Below are 22791 nucleotides of genomic sequence, written 5' to 3' on the forward strand. Positions count from 1 at the left end.
TGACCGGGATCTATGGCTCCCTGTGATCTCTGTCATGTTCTAGTGAGCACCCCCCCCCACAGTTAGAGCACAGTGAGGGAACACAGTTATACACTTGATCGTCCCCGAGCGTTTAACCCCTTCCCTATCAGTGCATTTTTATAGCACCGATCTCTATAAATGTCATTGGTCCCAAAAGTGTCCGATGTGTCTGTCGCAGTCACGATAAAAATCACAGATCGCCGCCATTACTATTAAAAAAAAAAAAAAATGCCATAAATCTATCCTATTTTGTAGACACTATAACTTTTGCACAAACCAATCAATATACACTTATATTGATTCGTATAATATACGCAATTTTTTTTTACCAAAAATATGTAGAAGAGTACATATCGGCTTAAACTGAGGAAAAAATTTGTTTTTTTATTTTTTTGGGGATATTTATTATAGCAAAAAGTAAAAAATATTGTTTTTTTTAAATTGCTCTCTTTTTTATTTATAGCGCAAAAAAATAAAAACCGCAGGGGTGATCAAATACCACCAAAAGAAAGCTCTATTCTTGGGGGGGAAAAAAGGATGTCAATTTTGTTTGGATGCAACGTCGCACGACTGTGCACTTGTCAGTTAAAGTGACGCAGTGCCATATCGCAAAAAGTGCTCTGGTCAGGAAGGGGGTAAATGCTTCCAGGTCTGGAGTGGTTAAATACCAGAGTAAAGACTTAGTATTCCCTGTAGGCTCTTTGAAGCTGCTGGTTTCCACATTACTGACATACTTTGCATTCTTCTACACTGTGTCTCTGGAGGCGGCCATCTTGGTATACTCTTGTCAGCTGCTCACCTATGAATGGTGGAAATAAATAAATAAAAAAAAAAAAAAACACAGCAGCAGCGATGGAAAAATAACAGATCCACAAAATGACAGAAGCAGAAATAGGGAGAAATCTGCACTGCAGCTTCTCAGGCACAGCTTTCTCTCCTACAAGGAGAACAGTGAGCAACACTACACAGGGTCCTGTCTATATGGAGTGTGTATTGGCTTTGCTGTACATTTAATGAAAGATCAAACATATTTTTGAGTATGCTGATTTACTTTGGATATGCGTCTTATCTTATGGTAAAGTGCACAGAAGCTGAACCCCGGAGAAAGCTTCTGGTGAGCTAATTATTTCCACATAGGCTGTATTTATACCTGAGCATTTTGTAGCTTGAAGCTTAAAAATGCCCAAATATAAAAAATATTTTATTCTCTATCGGGGTGGATTTGATTTGAAATCAAAGTAAATTAAAATCACTAGTAAAAATGCTTTATTTAAATCCACTCGATTTGAATCATCATTTTAAAAGAGCAACTGTCATCTGTCCCGCAGCGGTGGCTCCTCTGACGTGCTGTAGACTCACCGGTAGCCCCATTCACTGTAAAGGGATGGCTGGTGATACGGCAGTGACAACAAGGTGAGGGACGTGGGGGCAGCAGGTGTGTGGACCCCCGCTAACAGGTGCTGCTATTATAAATATGAAATGACAGGTACTCTTTAAGGCTACTTTCACAATGGGGTGGGCGCCAGCTGTAAAGCAGTGCTATTTTTAGCGCCGTTTTACCATCGTTTTAGCGCCACTATTCGGCCACTAGTGGGGCGGGTTTGCTGCGCTGACCCATTGTTTTCAGCGGAAAGGGGCACTATAGGAACGGTGAATACACGACTCCTATACCGCTGCAAAGATGCAGCTTGCAGGATTTTTTTTTTTTGACCGTCCTGCAAACGCACCACTCCAGTGTGAAAGCCCTCAGGCTTTCACATTGGAGTGAATTGAGCGGCCCTTTCAGGGCGCTTTGCAGGCGCTATTTTTAGCATCGTAGCGCCTCAGTGTGAAAGTTTCCTTAATGTAAGGACTCATTCTTGCTGGTAGTTGGTGTGAATGCATCAATGTAGTGCATATTATCGCAGCTTGCATTCATTGAGTTTACCAAAAACTTTGCATAATATACAGCCTCATGATACATAACTAAGCTCCATTTCATGCTGAATAAACTAAATTATTGCATTTTAAATAGAAAGCCATCTGTTAAAATGTTTTTTTTTTGGAGTAAAAATCTATCTATTAAAATACATTTTTAAATAGATTTAAATAAAAATTTTTTTTTTTTTTTTTTTTTTTAAATCATAGATTTTTATCCACCCTGTTCTCTATGGTGACTGTTCACACCTGAACATGCAGACACCTGCAAATTAAGACCCCCATACACACCATTAGATTTTCTGCAGAGTTTTGTCTTCAGATTTACCAAAACCATACAATATGAGGTCAAACCTTAGGAGTATCAATTTGTATGCAATCAGCCAGGCCCTTGCACTACATGGTTTTGGTAAATCTGAAGAAAATCTGATATAGTGTGTATGGGGGCTCTGGAGCTTCCTTTTTTTATATATATATCTTGAATTAGGCAGATTGCAATGTTATGAGTCACATAGAATTGCAATGGTGTGTGTGCAAACACGCAAAACCCATGTTTCTAAGCTGATATGTTCACACAGGAACAAGTGATGTCACAGATGATACTGTTCTCTATTGGCTAATACAAAAAAAAAAAAAAAAAGTCCGAAGCTCAAACGATGTAACAAAACAAGCAACAACATGTGTGAAAAACTAAAAATGTGACGCCCAGGTGTGAATGCAGCCTAAAAAGGTCAAAATTCCATTTGTATAAAGCACAAATCAATGTAATTGTCAGACATGGAAAAATGTTTTTTTTTTATTATAGTTTGCATCAATATATTTAATGCCTTGAGCAAAGAACAGTTGGACGAAATCCATACATTTATTTATATATTTACAACATAATAACATATACATTTATGTTTAGCATGGCAAACAAAAAAAAAACACCCATATAAATTCAGTAAAATGTTCTCATGCAGCAACACTAGAGGGAGCTCTTGGGTCACATTGGGCTTTGCGTATGAAAACTGCATTCTAGGTTCATGTACCAACCATATTCTGTCATTTTTGTGGGGTAGATTTGAAAGAAAAATCAAGGGATCTGCTGGATAACGGGAACTAAAACGTGCTTAATTTTTAGCATTTTACTCACACCCAGCCAATTATAATAGCAGTTACTCATGCTCTGAAACTACAATGCACTTTACGTGTGTTGACTTTCTCAGATGGCTTCTCTTCATAGTACATAACAAGAGGGGGGAAAGGTTAGAAGTCAAATGTTTACTTGTCTTGGATCAGTGATTTTAAGTACTGAAGAAAGATGATCAGCATGAGAGTCTGGTAACTAGCATATAAAGAAAATCTAAGACTAAAAACAGGTTCAATGTTTCTCCTATGTCTGGTTTCTCTAAAGGCCCCTTTCAAAACGGGCATTCTGATCAGGTATGCCTGATCGGGAGCACCATGTAGCCATATAGACAGGTGGATGTAAACAGATTTATACTATATTGCCAAAAATATTGGGACACCTGCCTTTACATCTCAGTCTTAGTCCGTAAGGTTCAATATTGAGTTGGCCCAACTTTGTAGCTATAACAGCTTCAACTCTTCTGGGAAGGCGGTCCACAAGGTTTAGGAGTGTATCTATGGGAATGTTTGACCATTTATTTAGAAGAGCATTTGTGAGGTCAGGCACGGATATTGAATGAGAAGGTCTGGCTCGCAGTCTCATTTCAATTCATCCCAAAGGTATTCTATCGAGTTGAGGTCAGGACAGCCAAGTTCCTCCACCCCAAACTCGCTCATCCTTTTCTTTATGGACTTTGCGTGGTGCACTGGTCCAAATAATTTTTGGTGGGGGGGGGGGGGGGGATTATGGTGTAGGGTTGTTTTTCAGGGGTTGGGCTTGGCCCCTTAGTTCCAGTGAAGGGAACTCTTAAGGCGTCAGAATACCAAGACATTTTGGACAATTTTATGCGCTCAACTTTGTGGGAACAGTTTGGGGATGACTCCTTCCTGTTCCAACATGACTGCTCCCCAGTGCGCAAGCAAGGTCCATAAAGACACAGATGAGCGAGTTTGGGGTGCACAGAATCCGGACCTCAACCTGATAGAACATCTTTGGGATGAATTAGAACAGAGAATGCTAGTAGCCAGACCTATTCATTACACATCAGTGCCTGACCTCACAAATGCATTTCTGGAAGAATGGTCAAACATTCCCCTAAACGCACTGCTAAACCTTGTGGACAGCCTTCCCAGAAGAGTTGAAGCTGTTATAGCTGCAAAGGGTGGGACAACTCAATATTGAACCCTATGGACTAAGACTGGGATGCCATTAAAGTTCAAGTGTGTGTAAAGGCAGGTGTCCCAATATTTCTGACAATGTAGTGTATGTCTATTTAGACCCACCTACCTTTAGGTCCACGCAGGTCCGGGTAAAAAAAAAATGGAAAAGCACTGTGTCTTTTTCTGGACCTAAATGTGATGAATTGGAGGTAGCTTGATGTAAACAAACAGCTGAACTACTCCATAATGCGTTCATGGGTCTGCCCATGTCTGCCAGACACAAACTAAAAAGGTCATAGATGTCAAAACTGACATCCGTCTGCTTCAGCAATTATTCAGCAGGGGATCAGCTCACGGATCTCCTGCTGATCAGAGATGACTCCTTTGCCTATGAAAGCAACCTAACTGTCTAGCACAGCTTTTCTCAACTAGGGTTTCTCCAGATGTAACTAGGGGTTTCTTGAGCAAAGAGCAAATTCTTCCTCTCGGATAAGTAATGACTGACACCCATGATCTTTTTAGCTATCTGTAAGTGGAGAATTCTCCCCAATAACCACCAATGTAAGAAGCACTATCCTCACTGACACCACCACATTATTGTCCTGTGAGATGTACAGACAGTACTTATTAGCAGGGGTTCTTCCAGACATAAAAGTTATTTCAAGGGTTCCTCCATGTGAAAACCGCTGAGAAAGGCTGCTCCGAATAAATATGTAAGGTGGACTGACCCATTGCATATAAAATGTTTCTTTTATGTCCTGTAGCCAATTGTGCATACAAAATGTGCTGATTTATAGGACAGGGACAACTCAAATATAGACATAGATAGTACAATGCCATTCCTGCCTACCGGATTCTTTCTGCAGATAAAGGAGGAGGGTATGTACAATGAATCCAAGTATGTTTTGTGCTTCTCCGGCTGTTTTGGTAGTTAATTCTGCCAAATAAGACAATGAATAACAAATCGGCAACAAGGGGGAAATTCAGGTAGGTGGCCAGGACAAAATGGCTTCCTGAAACCTCAACAGTAAACAATCCTGAATGGACTGAGATAGCACAGACTTATTCAGCCGCTACCTCCAGATCCATCAACTAATAGCAGACTTTTCATCCATTCAGAATGACTAGTCAGTACACACATGGCAGCTTACGTTTTCTTTCAGTTCCTATTTTTAAATGACACTATACATGTTAATTCTATTTTGATACAATATTTATTTATACATTCTCTATGTACACCAATTTACAAATTATACATTATGCTCAGCCACCACCCCAGTTTTATAATCGATCAGTTGTCTCTAACATCACTCCGAATCTTAAATCATATCTGAAGACTTTTTTCTCTTTTTTAGTTTTGGATAGAGTAGAGGACGGTTCATCCCATTTTTTTTGTCTCATTGTGAGGTCTTTACTTCCTGTCTAAAAACACAACAGGAAGTGAGAGATCTTTCCAAAGGAAGGAACAAGTGTTCCTTATACAGTAAGGGCTTGTTTACACTTGCTTGGGCTTCAACACACATTAACCACTTGTAGCCGAATGACGGGTACAGCGCGGCCGGCTAGTTCTGAGACATCATCAAATGATGGCATTCCCTGATTGTGCCCGCCGGGGAGCAGGGCGGTGTGATCGCAGTGTCTGGATCACAGGTTGAGGTAAAGAGCGGCTCTTTACCACATGGTCAAGCTGTGTCCAATCACAGCTGATCATGGATGTAAATAGAAGCCGGTTATCGGCACTCCTTTCCTCATGCTGACAGCGTGAGGAGGAGAGAAGAGAGCCAATATCTGGATTCTCTAAAAGTGACATCAACACGGATAATCAGGTCACTGATTATCAGTGCAATCCCAACAGTGCCGCCAATCAGTGCCTCCTCATCAGTGTCACCTATCAGTGCTGCCTACCAGTGCCCATCAGGGCAGCCTCAATAGCGCACATCAGTGAAGAAAAAAAATTACCTGTTTGAAAAATTTTATAACAAAAAAGTTTTGTTTGTTTTTTTCCCAAACTTTCGGTCTTTATTCGTTTATTTAGCAAAAAATAAAAAACCTAGTGGTGATTAAATACCACCAAAAGAAAGCTCCATGTGTGTAAAAAAATAATTATAAAGATTTAATTTTCACAGCGTTGCATGACCGCAAAATTGCCATTCAAAATGCGACAGCACTGAAAGCTGAAAATTGGCCTGGGCAGGAAAGGGGTAGAAGTGGCCAGCCAGTAGGGAAGTGGATAAAGCGCCTACCGTGTGTTTTTAATGCTTCCGCAATGCTTCGTGATGCCCTCTGTGTGTGGATATTTCATACCTGCAACTTCTCCAAAACAAAGGGAAGCTAAAGCCTCTCAAAAGCATCAGGTGCTTTAAGCGAGCTTTGTCATAGGCTTCTATGGAGGCTTTGAAGCCCCACTAAAGTGACACGGGTATAATTTTTGAAGCAAAGCAAAGAAAATGCAAGTTGTAAACAGGACTGCAAGCTGTGACAGGAGCTTTCACTGGAGTTCAAAGAGGTTAAAAAATAAAAAAATAAAAAAAAGTGTCCAAAGTCATGTTTTAAGTGTAAACGAGCCCTAAAAGATTTCCCTTCTATTCTGGTTCTAGTGAGTACTGGTGACTTTTGTCATCAGGAAAAAAAAAAAAACGGGAAACAAGCAGACTTTATCAGCACAACATGGAGCAAAGGTGATATATATAAAACCCTAAAGTTTATTACAACCGATAAAAACATGCCATATTATAAAAACACCCCATGAATGGGGACACACATTGTGAGATTATACCCAACAATGGAATGGGAGTAATGCACTCCTACTAATTCTACACATAAAAGTCCAAACGTCATTGCGTTTTGTGAGAAATTTTGCTTCTTCAGGACAGTTTCAAAAAATTTCAAAAAAGGTATACTATGGACTTGCATATTGGTCTGGAGGGATGGCCATAGGGGCAGAAAGTAACCAACACACCCAAAGGAATCCCATGTACAAATAGGCGGGGGAGGTAGAATACTTTTGGTATCAACCACCTAATAGTGAAATATAAATATTCTTGTGCCCAAGATAGGAGCGATAGTTGGCAAAGAAGTAGAAAAAAGGAAGAAGGGAGTTCAGGCCTTCAACCCAAATTGCATTATGCAAACCCAACTGTTCTGAGAAAGCAAAATTTCTCAAGAAACGCGTTGACGTTTTGGACTTGGAGAAGTAATTTGGCACCATACTAATGCCCCGTACACGTTCCGATTATCGGACCACAAAAGTTGCTTTCGGACAGATCGTTCGATAATCTGATCGTTAGTACGCAGCTTTCGACAGCCGATCACGACAGTCCGTCCAACTAAATCCGAAGGAACAAACAGGAAAACTTTGGTCGGATGACAGCCCATCGTACGACAGTCGTGTAGTCAGTACAGTATGCGTCCGATAAAAGTCATTAGACAAACACCACGCATGATCGGAAACATGAAAATAAACCAGAAGGACACACAGGTCACACGTTTTTGACATCATTTAAAATACGTAGCTACACACGACGGAAGATTTTTCCAGAATCGTACGACAAAAGTCTTACACACATTTTGCACTGTTGTATTCAATCTTAGTTGTATACAACAAAATGTGAACGATCGGTCTTAAGGCCCGTACACACGGTCGGACTTTTTGACAACAAACATGCAAATTAGCTGTTTTGGAGCAACATCCGACTGTGTGTACGCTCCATCGGACAAACTTTTTCTGTTTTCATCGGACTTTTGTTGGCTCTGCGAACGGACAAACTTTTTGACAACAGAAGTCCGATGGAGCAAAGTCCTACCGTGTGTATGCAAAAGCATCGGACTTTTGTACAAGGTACAAACACGCATGCTCAGAACCATTGCAAACGATCAGACTACAATACAGAAGTTGACCAAAGGTGGCGCTGGAGTCATTGAACGTCCTCTTTTGAAGCGGCGTCAGTACGTTGTGACGTCACCACGTTCGTGTTTGTTGTCAAAAAGTCCGACCGTGTGTATGCAATACAAACTTGTGGACAACACACTTTGTACAAAAGTCCACGGAAAAGTTTGTACAAGTCCGACCGTGTGTATGGGGCTTTACGATAATCGGAACGTGTGTACGGGGCATAAGCATACATATATGTGATCTATTATGTGTATAAATAGGAGTGGTGCCTTGCTCCCATTCCATTGTTGGGTATAATCTTACAAAGTGTGTCCCCATTCATGGGGTGTTTTTATAATATGGCATGTTTTTATTGGTTGTAATAAACTTGATGGGTATATATGATAAATGATAATAGACAAATGAACAGGTTTACACCCGAGACAGCAGCTACTTAAAAAATATACATAAAAATAGACAAATTGATTATTAATAATTCACACTTTACACAGGTAAATTCATGAAAAAAATAATAATAATTCAAGCAGCGCTCCTATCAGTTCTGTGTCGTTAACATAATAGCTTTATATGTATTATGACATAACATATGAATAACCAGATTAATTTAATCAGTAAAATTAAACAGTCCAACAATTCCAGTGCTCTGAATGCAACAAAAGATTAAGGAAGTGAACAAGTCCAAAACAGGGGGGCCGTAGTGAGTGACTCCAGTGAGAAATGGAAGAAAACTAGGTGCACTTCACACTAACTCCTCCACTAACTCCTCCACACGGTGCTCCACACTCCCACAGGGGGTTAAACTCACCAGAAATTATGCTGATAAGGCTGGATTATTATTATTTTTCTCATGAATTTACCTGTGTAAAGTGTGAATTATTAATAATCAATTTGTCATAGATATATATATATATATATATATATATATATATATATATATATATCACCTCTGCCTCATGTTGTGCTTATAAAGTCCACTTGTTTGTAACAATTGTTCCATGCTTTTTTGCTATATAGTTCTGAATTTGGCACTGTGGGAGTCTTTGATTTGATTTGTCATCAATAAGTACAGAAGGTAGATTTCCCCACCAGGGACAAATACAGAAAATAAAACCCAACAGAGGTTTTTACCCTTCCCTACTCTATTTAAAACCAAAAAGAAAAAAAAACAGTTTCTAGATACACTTTAGGCATTCTTTGGAAGTGCTTTACAAAAAAACTGGGGCAAAAAGTAGGACAATGACCTATTGCAATAAATACAGTATAATACCTTGTTTCATTTGGTAGAGGAAGTTTGATTAGCTACTAGAGGTGACTCCCCTTTTGCTTAACATAGACCACTAAAATCAAGGTCCACTCAAACTGCCCGAGCCACCTTCCCTTTTTAAATCACTTACCTACTAAAATGTACTTGTAATTAATAAAGTTATTAATGCTTTACCTTACCCCCAACTTCTGAATTGCTGGGGGTTGTGTCAAATTTTCAAATGCTCTGTAGTAAGTGATTTGTGAAATGTGAGGAAGTCAGGGCAGTGTAAGCGGAACTTGAATTTTAAGGTTTTTTTTTCTGCCCTTTCTTCAGGCACTCTGTTCAGGCACTTCACTCACTTCCACTGATAGAGGTCAGTTGGGAAGAGTTAGCACCTTTGTCAGCCTTCCTAGTGACAATTGTCACAGGTACAGGGAGGGAAGGGAAATTTTCCAAACAGAGCATTAAATACCTGACAGAGGTTCTAAATCGTCCATGCTCTATTAAAAAGCCAATGTTGGTGGTAGCAAACTTTACTTGAAAGATGACCGATGACTCTTGACTAGAAATAAATAGGCTAAATCCTTAGGGCTCGAGGTCCAAAGATCTGCAAATTTCATATGATCCACAAGTCAAGCTGCAATTAATGTTTTTAAATTTGTTTGGTAAAATACATACTTCAAAATGGTTTCATCCTGGCAAACCAGGTATTTGCAATATTATCCCCATAGAAGGGGTGCCCGTGCAAGAACCGCTTGCCCCTGGAAGGGGGACAACATTTTGAAATCTAAAACTGAGTTGAAGTGCATACAGTTTGTATTAACACAACAGGTGGTCTACATGCTTCTGGACCTCTAGCAATAGATATACTATAAGCCTAAGGAGCAAGGCTGGTATCCTTCTAAAGCAGGGTTTTTAAGGTTCTTATAAAAAAAACTAAAGGCAGATCAGCAGATTCAAACCCTGTAAACTGGATCAGGGAAGCAGAGCATGTGTAATGCCATGTGACCAGATTTGAAATAATTTCTCGATTAAGATCAGGTGTCTATGATCATCCACAATAGCAATGTTCAGTACTTTCTAGGGGGCATAAGTGATTTCACCGGTGTTGGAGTTCCATTTCCTGAAGACACAGTGGTCTCCAAACCCTCCTGCTTATGGGATGACTTCTCTGATTTGCTGGTACTTCTTTCCAAGACAGGGAAAAAGCCAAATCTCCCCCTAGTTTCTCCATCCTCGTTAACATAACAGAAGAAGCAGACCAGCCTCAGAATGGCTCTTCTAATGTCTCTGCTGGTTAATGTGTAGATGATTGGGTTTAGGAGAGAGTTTATCATAGCCAGGCCAAGGAAGTAATCAGCCTTGAATAGGATCGGGCAGGAGTTGACCTCACATGAGACATCAAACAGTAGCAATATGAAGAGGGGAAGCCAACATCCAATAAATGTTCCCACCACAATTGTAACCGTCTTTAACAGGGCCATGTACTTTTGGGACTTCCTCAGTGCTCCCTTTCGAAGTGTGCCCAGTCTTTGACTGTTGTGTTTGACAATCCTGTATATGCGGAGATAGAGAACCACAATGGAGATAAGAATGGCCAAAAAGACACTAATGCACACCAATATGTAATCCTTAGAATACAAGGGCAAGATAGTGGAGCAGGCTGGGAGGTTGTGGATGCAGTTCCATCCCAATATCGGCAATATACCCAACAGTATAGAGAGCAGCCAACTCACCCCAATCAGCAAGGCCATTCGTCCTTTCTTGTCTCCACTATAGAGCTTCATACGGACCATGGTGATATGACGCTCAATAGCGATGGCCAGTAGGCTAAATATAGAGGCAGTTAATGTGACAAAGACACCCCCTTCTCTAATAAACCACATGGCAGGGGTAAGGCGGAGTGTGTTTGCCCCTGACAACACAATGTTGACCATGTAGGCAATGCCAGCCAGGAGGTCTGACAGAGTTAGATTGCCAAGGAGGTAGAACATAGGAGCATGAAATTTCTTGTTTCGCCAGATGGCCAAAAGTACAATAAGGTTCTCCAAGACAATAAGCACACATACCACTAGAAAAAAGACAGATTCAGCTTTCAGTCCACTTTTGTATCGACTAGTGGTGAGCTTCCCGGTATAGTTGTAATGTAGTGCTATAACACTGTTGCTTTGGTATTCTCTGTACAGTCGAGTCAAGTGATATTGATGCGTTACTTCATCCATTTCGCACAGATTTTTCCAAACTTTTGGAAAAGTTATAACTGAAGTTAAGCATCAACCGTGGAAAAGATATCCAGAAATAGCTAGACGCCTGGACACATAAGGGGCCACATTAATATTTAGGGTGTTACAAGTTTGGTGGCTTTTTCCTTTACGACCATGTAGTAGATCAAAGTATTGTCACTCGAGAGTCTTGAATCTTCAATTCCATATTTTTCCTGAAGGTGTCAGTGTTGCCCCATCTATCCAATAGTTCTTCAAAGAAAATTCTGTAACCTGTATGTGAAAAAAAAAAAAAAAAAAAAAAAAATTAAGTTATTTTTTTTTCTATCTTCTCTATCAAAAGGAAGCATGCACGTTTTATTTCCACATTTTCTTTGTGAAATACTGCAAACAAGAACAAAGTTTTAAACTGAGTTGTACAACCTGCTTCCTCTGAAAATACATAAAGAAAGTGTATAGTTGTGCGCATATTATCAGAAACAAGGATCATTTGTTGAGCAACTTTGTCAACTTTTCACCTCTGAAACCTCTGTAACATTTAAATGGAATTTTGCTTTAAAAAACAAAAACAAAAACAAAAAAACAACATTTTATATGAACTCCAGGCAAACAATTAGCTACACACATGAAATGCATATAAGGGAGCCATTTTACCTGCCGAAGCCCATCTAGGTCTGAAATTTGCAAAGCCTTGCCACATGTAGGTGGATGACACCACTTTTTCTGATCCACCACAAAACTACAAAAAGAACACAGTGGTGTCATCTCCTCACCCATAGCCTGTTGACTGGACAGTGGAGGAGCAGCAGCAGAATGATGAGGTCAACTCTCAGTCACTCTGTTTTTTTCCTCTATCAAAATGCTCATTGTTTACATGCAGTATGCCCAATTAGATCCCAATCACTCCAAACTGAGTGCTGCTGTGTGGGGGACTGCAAGAGACTGGTAGAATGCACTGAATGGTTTGTTAATGATTACCTAGCTGTACTAATTTTGTGTCTTTTATGCCTATCAATCTATGCACATTCATAAGCAGAGGTTATATTTAAGAGAAACCAGCACAGATTTATAAGCAGCTTCAAATGTTACGAAACCCACAAAATTAAAATCAGTCTGTATATGCAGTAAAGTATGCTTGTTATGCCCACTGTAGAACCTAAGGGGTTAATCGTTCGCATTGTGTAAAAAAGGCTGTTTGATTCTGTCTTCTCTGGTCTTCCCCAATCCATCTCCTGATAGTACAGAGCCTTGGGGGACACATGCTCAGTTTTGTGAGCGCATTGCTAAGGGTTTTTCTTTTGGGATGGTTCATGTGATCAGCACAGGGCCAATCAGCACTGTCCAGACAGAGGGTCAGGGGTCCCGCAACCTCATTAGGACAGTCAGAGGAGAATGAAACCTCCTCCTACAAGCTTTAACCAGTGCTTGGCCAGACACTGATAGAAGTCACAAGACTATATACTGCTGATGAGAAAGGTATTTAGCAGTTTATATTTACTAAGATAATTGCATTTCCATGTTCTGTGTACTGTGGGAGACCAGATATAGTGGATGCAGGCTCCCGGGTTTAGTAACACTTTAATACAATTAGAGGGAAAAACTCTATATGCAAATGTTGACTTTGCCTATAAAACTCAAGCTTGGTCATGTCCCTCTTACATTCTGAGCTTCCCTAGAGATAGGTGACCTTATTGACCAATTCAGGAGATGGGGGGGAGGAAATACCAGACTTTCTTATAGGAGAAGTGTATGTAACAGTTTCCACTGAAGGTAACAATTACTTTTGCACTTTTAATTAACATGTCAATTAACCGCTTCAGCCCCAGGAGATTTTATCTCCTTCCTGACCAGAGCACTTTTTGTGATTTGGCACTGCAACGCTTTAACTGACAATTGCGCGGTCATGCAACGTTTTTCCCCACAAATAGAGCTTTGATAGGTGCTATTTAATCACCTCTGCAACTGACAACTGAGGGGCAAGTCCTTCTCTGGAAGTGAAGGGCTCTTGCATAAGGTATTGAAAAAATTTAATTCAATTAAATATTATGTAAAGTGGGTGAAGAGGTCCGCTTTAAGCACAAGCATAGGACTAAGTCTGGCTCTCCTGCCTTTTGTTTCTTGTACTAAACTTCTGAGCAGTTCCACCCATTTTGTCCATATTAACATGGGCATCCTCAGAACTTTTTTCAGGGGGAGGCATCATTTTAGGGTCACCCATGTGCCGCCCCTTTTCAACAATGTCATTTTCACATTGTCATGGTCAGAGACAGCAGGCGTAGTACAGTCCCTAGGATAAGTAATGGATAATGGCCGACAGGCCCTCTTACCAGACCCAGCAAAACTACAGCAGCGATCCCTCCAGCTGGATGATCGCTCACTCTGGGTTCCCTGGGGGCGTCCGTGGTCAGTAGTGTAGCATGTCTGTACCCTGGAAGTATCTCAGTGTTTCCCTCTGGTGACGCTGGGCTGCATGGCTCTCTGTCTGGCACTGGGCAGCGTGGCTCTCTCTCTGGTAGCACTGGGTAGCGTGTCTCTCTCTCTGGTGGCGCTGCGTAATGTGGCTCTCTCTCTGGTGGTGCTGGTTAGCGTGGCTCTCTCTCTGCTCTCCTAGTCTCCTTTGATTGGCCCTCAGTTATGGCCAATGGGGAAGGGATCTAGCGGGCAGGAAGCTGGGCAGGGAACCTGGTGAGAGCCGCCATCTCTTCTCCCTGACCGGAGATAGGGGCGGCGAGCAGGGGAAACCACTGACAGCCCGCAGCTCGCCTTTTTCCTTTTCTGCTGGACTGAGCAGGGAAAAGAGCTCACAGTCACACTACACTGATTGGGGGCTTGATAGCTTCTTTATAGTGTCACCCCGCTGGCTGCCTGCACCCCCATAGCAATGCCACTGTGCTGGACTGATTCCGGGGGGGGGGGGGGGGGGGCACTTGACCCCCCCCCCCCTTGCTCCTACCTGTGGATGCCCATACATTCTAATGTCATATGATTACCATAAAAGTGAATAATAAAAATTTACATAATGTGCCCCCTGTCTCTAGCTCCAATCTTTCATTATATGTTGAAAAATTTCAAGAAATAGCTCCTTGAGAAACCGCTGGCTATTTACCAATCACTGAATTTCAAAACCCTCCATTTTTTGTCATCTGTCTCTGAAATAAAAATAACTTCTGGAGTTTGCAGGTGCACAATACACAAGTTAAAGACTGGAGAGGTAGATATTTGAGCTGTAGAGGGTCTTGTGACTGCTGCAGCCCATTATCCCACCCAGTCATGTCAGTCCCATTGCCCGATTTACCTGTAGGTGTCCATTGGCAGCCAGGAAGGTAGGGAAATAGAAAAGTAAAAGAGGAGATGACATGTATGGAGAGAGGAGAAGGACAGAGACGGGAAAGACGAAGCATGCTTGACTAATAATTACCACATAAGTCATCTATACTGGTTTCAGAGACTAGTCCTGTCACGTCGGCGTTCTCCCAAACCAGCCTCATTGCAGAAATTGTATTTACTTCTTTTAACCCATTCACAGGCAAAAATGAATGGTTTTCTAAAGCGTCGCTGATTTGTAAGGATCATCCTGATTTTATTTTTTTTTTTTTTTTTTTTATAACCGAGGATAGACAGATACCAAAAACATGAATTAAATTGATTATATAATTATTAAAAAATAATGATTTTTCCACCCCATCTCCCCCAGATGTATTTTTTTGCTTTTTTAATAACAATCTTTTTCAGGTGTCTTTTGGCAAGTCGCGTGACTTGTTGGGTCCTCTGCGTCATTTTCTCCAGCATTGCTAGATCTTCAGTGATGAAGATAGCGCCACAAATGTGATAATTTCAGCTTTTCTTTTTGTATCGGTTTACTGTAAATGCAGGGTGTCGTGGTGGCGCCCTCCTAGGAGTAGGTCCATGATGCCCTGGACTCAGAGAAAGTGGAATGAGTGGAACTTGGTTTCATTTAGACTAGAAAAGGACCAGCGCTGAACTACGGAGTGGGGGAGTCTGCAGGGAAAGCACCAGAGAGTGGGTGAATTATGCTGCCCTGCTTGTATATTAAAAAAAAAAAAAAAAGTGGCTACGTTAAAAAGAAACTATAAACTGGCTCATAGCCTTCCATTGGAAATCTACATCAGTACATACAGATTAATGAAACAAAACAGGATAAACACTATCACTCTTATCTAAAAGATATTCCATGCACTGTATAATACTAACAAAAAATAGGATCCTTGGTTCATTCCTGGTGATATTTTATTTAAATTTGATGGGCCACTAAATTGTTCACAGATCATTCCATTGTAATATCATTATAACTAACTATTTGTACCAATACCATTTTTGATTACATTATTGTAGTTCTTTGATATATTTACTTTTTTTTCCCTTTTTCACCAGAAGTATTGAAATAACACATGTACGACATACATTTTTATTTTACATATGATGTATACGTTCCTCTTTATACTGTACATTGTCTATATTTTGTGCCACAATTTTAAATAAAAGTTTGTAAAGAAAAAAAAAAAAAAAAAAAGAAAATAGGGCTTTAATACTAAAAAAAAAAAAAAATGGGATCCTTGGTTCATTCCCGGTGATATTTAATTTAATTTTATGAACCACTAAATTGTTCACAGATTATTCTATCGTAATATCACATATTAACTATTTGTGCCAATACTATTTTTGATTACATTATTGTAGTTCTTTGATATATTTACTTTTTTTCCCCCTTTTTCACCAGAAGTATTGAAATAACACATGTATGACATATATTTTATTATTTTACATTTGGATATGATGTATACATTTCTCTTTATACTGTATATTGTACATATGTTGTACCACAATTTTTCTTCAAATAAAAGTTTGTAAAAAAAAATAAAAAGAAAGTAGAGCTTTAAATGTATTTTTTTTTTTTTTAAAGGAACCTAGGGTACCTAAACCTGTGGGGACACCAAATTATTTTCATCCACTTAATATGAAGCCCGGTGTTCATGTAAACCGGATACATCCACTTAATAACAGGCTTGGCGTTCACGTAAGCTGGACACATAAATCCTGTAAAGTAAGACGGCACTCCACCATGGGACTGTACGAAGAATTTATATTGCAAAACACGGTAAAACATCCTGTTTTGCAATAAAAGTTCTGCATACAGTTCCGTGGTGGAGTGGTGGCCTACTTTACAGGATTTATTTGGAGAAATTACCTGCGGTTAGGGACAGATGTGCTCCCGTAAATGCGAAATGTCTGTTGTTCAGAGGTGCACATCTGTCTCTGACCACAGGTAATCGCTGCTTGTGCGATTACATGCAAACTGCTGTGGTCAGCCACAGTGTCAGAGGCTGGCCAGAAACACCTGACTGTACCCGTTTAAAAAAAATACGATGATCTGGGCAGTATATGGCCCTTATTGAATATGTGCCTGAAACTCTTAAGATCACAAAAAAATATACAAGGGCACTATTTACGACTGGAGGAAAAAAGTTTGAGATCCACTCAAAGGGGTTGATTTACTAAAGGCAAATCCACTCTGCACTACAAGTGCACTTGGTTGCACAGTCGTTGTAGATCTGAGGGGAAGCTCTGCTGATTTTATCATCCAATCATATGCAAGCTAAAATGCTGTTTTTTATTTTTCTTGCATGTCCCCCTCGGATCTACAGCGGCTGCCCTTCCAAGTGCACTTGTAGTGCAAAGTGGAGTTACCTTTAATAAATAACCCCCAATGAGTGGTTTGCATTCTGGGCATGCGTCTCTGAACACATAGGGCCCTTAACATGAGTATCACGCAGTACAGCGTTCAGCCACAGCTTGCCATAGACACTGCACCAGTCCCTCCTGAGCGCATTAAAATGACTAACTAAATGAAATTAGTAAAAATAACAAATCTATCCGAAACAAAGCTAAATACATTTTTCAGTTCTGCACATATTTTATATGAATATTAAGTTTAGAAGCATATATAAATATACATATTAGGAACTAACCGTTATATTGAAAAAGCCAAGATTTTAAAACAAAGTGCATTAGTTTACAGGTGATTTTTTTTAGGAACAGCCCTCTAATGCTTGAGAACGTCCCTGGAAATTGGCAGCTGTTGTATATATTAACATGGATGCATTTTAGGGATAATATTCATATAATCTAATCATGACCTGCAGATAGCTATTTTATACCACACCCATGTATTCCCTGTTCATATAAGGAAATAAATGGATTTTCCAGACAGCAAGCTGCTGGCATTAGATCAAACACCTATAAAAAGCAGTACATTTAATGTGGTTGTAAATCTCTAACCTGAAATACAAACAAAGCATATCCTTCCAAAGTGTGCACTTGTCTCAATCCAGAGCACTAAGCCCCTGTACACACGGCCGGAGATTTCCACAACCAAATCCGGCGGATTTTCTCCGTCGCATCTTGTCCGAAACTGTTGCATACACGCGGTCCGACTAAGTTGTCGAAAAATCCAATCTTTCAGAACGTGATGACGTAATTTCGTTACGATGGGACTACATTCAGGCTAGTAGCCAATAGCTTTGATGTAGGAATTTGATCTGAGCATGCGTGGCACTTGGTCCGATCAAAATTCTCTACACATGATCGGATTACGTCCGACCGGCCCAGTTGGTCGGGAAATATTTCCAACATGTTGGAAAATTGGGTCCGACGGATGCATCGGACGGAATCAGTCCGATGCATACCACACACAGTCGGATTATCTGACGACACGGTCCGATAAGACGCATTCCGACGGATTATCCGACCGTGTGTATGCGGCATAAGTGTAATTTTTGTCTGCTGCCTCACCTCTCTGTTCTCTGCTTGGGTCACTTCTGACAAGTTTTCCTGACACCAAGAGAAAAAAGGTGACCGGGGGGGGGGGGGGGGGGGGGTTAGAAGCTCCAGCACACAGCCTGTAACGTACAGCCTTAGCTTTGCCAACTCACCAGCCAGTCTGCAAAAAAACAAATTAAACCTAACAGTTCAAAAACAAGGGGTTTAGTTTGCACACATTAGCAAATATATATGTGTAAGCTGCAGAGGCCACGCCATGGCACCTCAGGGTACTCCAGTGCTAACTCCTACATTTTGAGAGTCCTCAAAGTTGGAGCACATATATAATAATGGATAGATTGAGGGCAGGTATGCCTGGAGAGAGCCCAGTCCTCCTAAAAGTATAGGAGCGCACTGAACACCCAGCAATAGAACAATGGCAGCAAAGGTATCCAGTGTGTCCCCAGTTATACAGTATCTCACAAAAATGAGTACACCCCTCACATTTTTTGTAAATAACACTGAAGAAATGACACTTTGCTACAATGTAAAGTAGGGAGTTTACAGCTTGTATAACAGTGTAAATGTGCTGTCCTCTCAAAATAACGAAACACACAGTCATTAATGCCTAAACCGCTGGAAGCAAAAGTGAGTACACCCCTAAGTGAAAATGTCCAAATTGGCCCAAATTAACCATTTTCCCTCCCCGGTGTCATGTGACTTGTTAGTGTTACAAGGTCTCTGGTGTGAATGGGGAGCAGGTGTGTTCAATTTGGTGTTATCGCTCTCACTCTCTCATACTGGTCACTGGAAGTTCAACATGGCACCTCATGGCAAAGAACTCTGAGGATCTGACTGAAAAAAAAAGAATTGTTGCGCTACATAAAGATGGCCTAGGCTATAAGAAGATTGCCAAGACCCTGAAACTGAGCTGCAGCGTGGTGGCTAAGACCATACAGCGGTTTAACAGGTCATGTTCCACTCAGAACAGGCCTCGCCATGGTCGACCAAAGAAGTTGAATGCACATGCTCGGTGTCAAATCCAGAGGTTGTATTTGGGAAATGGACGTATGAGTGCTGCCAGCATTGCTGCAGAGGTTGAAGGGGTGGGGGGGGGGTCAGCCTGTCAGTGATAAAACCTTACGCCCCACATTGCATCAAATTGGTCTTCTTGGCTGTCATCTCAGAAGGAAGCCTCTTCTAAAGAGGATGCAAAAGAAAACCTGCAAACAGTTCGCTGAAGACAAGCAGGCTAAGGACATGGATTACCGGAACCATGTCCTGTGGTCGAATGAGACCAAGATAAAAACGTATTTGGTTCAGATGGTGTCAAGCGTGTGTGGCGGCAACCCGGTGACGAGTACAAAGACAAGCATGTCTTGCCTACAGTCAAGCACGGTGGTGGGAGTGTCATGGTCTGGAGCTGCATGAGTGCTGCCAGCACTGGGGAGCTACAGTTCATTGAGGGAACCATGAATGCCAACATGTACCCCATGACATACTGAAGCAGAGCATGATCCCCTCCCTTGGGAGACTGGGCTGTAGGGCAGTATTCCAACATGATAACGACCCCAAACACACCTCCAAGATGACCACTGCCTTGCTAAAGAACCTGAGGGTAAAAGTGATGGACTGGCCAAGCATGTCTCTAGGCCTAAACCCTATTGGGCATCTGTGGGGCATCCTCAAACAGAAGGTGGAGGAGCGCAAGGTCTCTAACATCCACCAGCTCTGTGATGTCATCATGGAGGAGTGGAGAGGACTCCAGTGGCAACCTGTGAAGCTCTGGTGAACTCCATGCCCAAGAGAGTTCAGCCAGTGCTGGAAAATAATGATGGCCACACAAAATATTGACACTTTGGGCCCAATTTGGACATTTTCACTTAGGAGTGTACTCACTTTTGTTGCCAGTGGTTTAAACATTCACATTGTTTACATTGGCTGTGTGCTGAGTTATTTTGAGAGGACAGCAAATTTACACTGTTATACAAGCTGTACACTCACTACTTTACATTGTAGCAAAGTGTCATTTCTTCATTGTTGTCACATGAAAAGATAAAATATTTACAAAAATGTGAGGGGTGTACTCACTTTTGTGAGATACTGTAAGTTGGGGTGTGTTCCTTCCCTCTAATCAGCTCTCTCTGAGCTTTGCAGAGTGTAAATTCAGCTCTCTGCCCCCTTTTTTTCTGCCATCATAGACAAGCTTTATACATTCTGGACTTTAAACGGATGAAGAGAAGACTGAAGATAAACAGGTACACCTAATGTAGGAGGATTTGTTTCATCTCCGTGTATCACCGGATGCTAGTCATATCCCTGGATATATGTAAAGCTTTACAACCACTTATTTTTTTCATCATAAAGGTGCACTTTAATTTGTTTTTTTTGTTTTTTTTTTTTTTTTTTATAAAAAGAACGCATTTTATTTACCACTTCGCATTAATGTGAACTGGCGATAAAACGGTATTTGTTAGATTTGCTGTAAATGTTTTCTTCTCACCATAGTTTTTCAGCACTTAGTAACCAATGCAGGGCGTGTGTCAGATGTGTAAACCACAGATATTGCACCTAACGCAAAGCTGTTACAATGTGAGCATTGCCACATCATAAAGACCTGAAACCAACTCGTATGAATTCATATTTAAAACCCATTACACCATCAATTTCCCACCCTTTATGTTTGATCTTTTTTCATTTGGTCTTGCATCCACAAATATACTGCTTTTTTTTATTTTTATTTTTTATTAGTTACATAGTTAGTCAGGTTGAAAAAAGATACAAGTCCATCCAGTTCAACTTTAAAAACAATAAATAAAATAAAAAAATATAATACAATCCAATATACCCAATTTTATACCCACAGTTGATCTAGAGGAAGGCAAAAAACCCTAGCGCCAATTTACTACAGCAGGGGAAAAAAAAATTCCTTCCTGATCCCCCGAGAGGCAATCGGATTTTCCCTGGATAAACTTTATCTATAAATGTTAGTACCCAGTTATATTATGTACATTCAGGAAAGTATCCAGGCCTTTCTTAAAAGGAATCTACTGAGCTGGCCAGAACCACCTCCGCAGGGAGTCTATTCCACATTTTCACAGCTCTTACTGTGAAGAAACCTTTCCGTATTTGAAGATGAAATCTCTTTTCCCCTAGACGTAAAGAGTGCCTCCGTGTCCTCTGGGTTGACCGTAGTTGTTAAGCTAACAGCTGTGTGGACCACATTCTATACTATCAATGGGCAGAGGCTTCAAGAAGGCCATGTTGACGCCATATCATTCTGAAGGATCTGCACTGCATCAGCACATCACATGGCACCACACTAATCAGTGTTACGGTGCATTGCCTGAAAATGATGCATGCACCATTTTTTGAAAGCACATCGCAACGCATGAGATTGAGCTGCTGCGCCTTGCGCTGCAACACAAGTACTTTGAAAGGTGCATTGGGGTGCTATTCAGAATCAATAGTGTATAACGTGCAGAGGTCAGAAGTATGTAACATACAACCTAGCAATATGCAGTTCAATGATCTAGACATAGTAGCACACAATATTGTGCAGAGAGTGCATTGATCAGGACTATATAATGTACAAAATAGTGTGTAATGTGCAGGGGTCAGGAATAAGTAATGTAAAAAATGGGGTATAGAATTCAGCAGTCAGGCGAATGTAACTAACAACATAACATATAGAGTGCAGCAGCCAAGAGAACATAATGTAATGTGCAACTTGGCATATAGAGTGCAGCAGCCAGAAGAATGTAAGGCACAGCAATGCTTATACAGTGCAGTAGCCAGGAGAACGTAATGTACAATATAGAGTATAGCATGCAGTAGTCAGGCAAATGTAATGTACAACAATAATGTATAGGGTACAGCAGCCAAGAGAACAAAATGTACACTATAGCATATAGAGTGTGTAGCGGTGTCCTGAAGAGCACGCGCTATGCGTTTTTGAAAGTTAATGTTACAATGTTGGGTACAATTGTTCTAAATGTGGACCTCAGCATCAGTCTGACTGGACTACAGGATGTTCAGCCTGGCCACAAGGGGCACTGTCTCTTCTGGCAGGCATGGAACCACAGTCTAGTTGGGTGCTTTTAGTTTACTCTCTCTCTGAGCCCGTCCAGTGGAAGTGTCGCTCTTGCTGTTCTTTCTGGGAGAGGGTATTTAAGATGCGAATGTCACGTGGTTCGGGGGTCTGGTCCAGAATGATGTACTGACTTCATGGTCCTTGTCCTCCTGACCAGCCCCCAGGAAGACTATGGCCTGGGGTGCAGATCCACCTGATCTTGATGTCTCGGGGCTGGCTAGCCCGAGGCAAGGAAACTAAAAGGAGTATTCTGAAGTGGTTGGGTTCCGTCTCCGGTTTGGGAGAGACCCAGTGACTTCAAGCATTCCAGGGGAGGACTCTTCAGAAGAAGGCCACGTACGGGCTTGTTTCT

At 41.0% G+C, this 22791-nt stretch overlaps 1 protein-coding gene across 2 annotated transcripts in view; it reads right to left on the reverse strand.

Annotated features, from left to right (window-relative positions):
- Positions 1-8153: 8153 nt before the first annotated feature.
- The window catches only part of LOC143961081 (sphingosine 1-phosphate receptor 1-like), a 46131-nt gene continuing 31493 nt past the window's right edge, over positions 8154-22791 (reverse strand). For both annotated transcript variants that reach the window (XM_077470231.1, XM_077470232.1), the window contains exon 2: positions 8154-11842. In XM_077470231.1, the coding sequence (XP_077326357.1) occupies positions 10418-11569 (1152 nt within the window). In that variant the 5' untranslated portion in view covers positions 11570-11842 and the 3' untranslated portion in view covers positions 8154-10417. The remainder of the gene's footprint in view (positions 11843-22791) is intronic.

This window comes from Lithobates pipiens, unplaced genomic scaffold (assembly GCF_037356315.1).
Source record: "Lithobates pipiens isolate NorthernLeopardFrog02 unplaced genomic scaffold, aLitPip1_a1.2 Scaffold_8, whole genome shotgun sequence".
Classification (NCBI taxonomy): domain Eukaryota; kingdom Metazoa; phylum Chordata; class Amphibia; order Anura; family Ranidae; genus Lithobates; species Lithobates pipiens.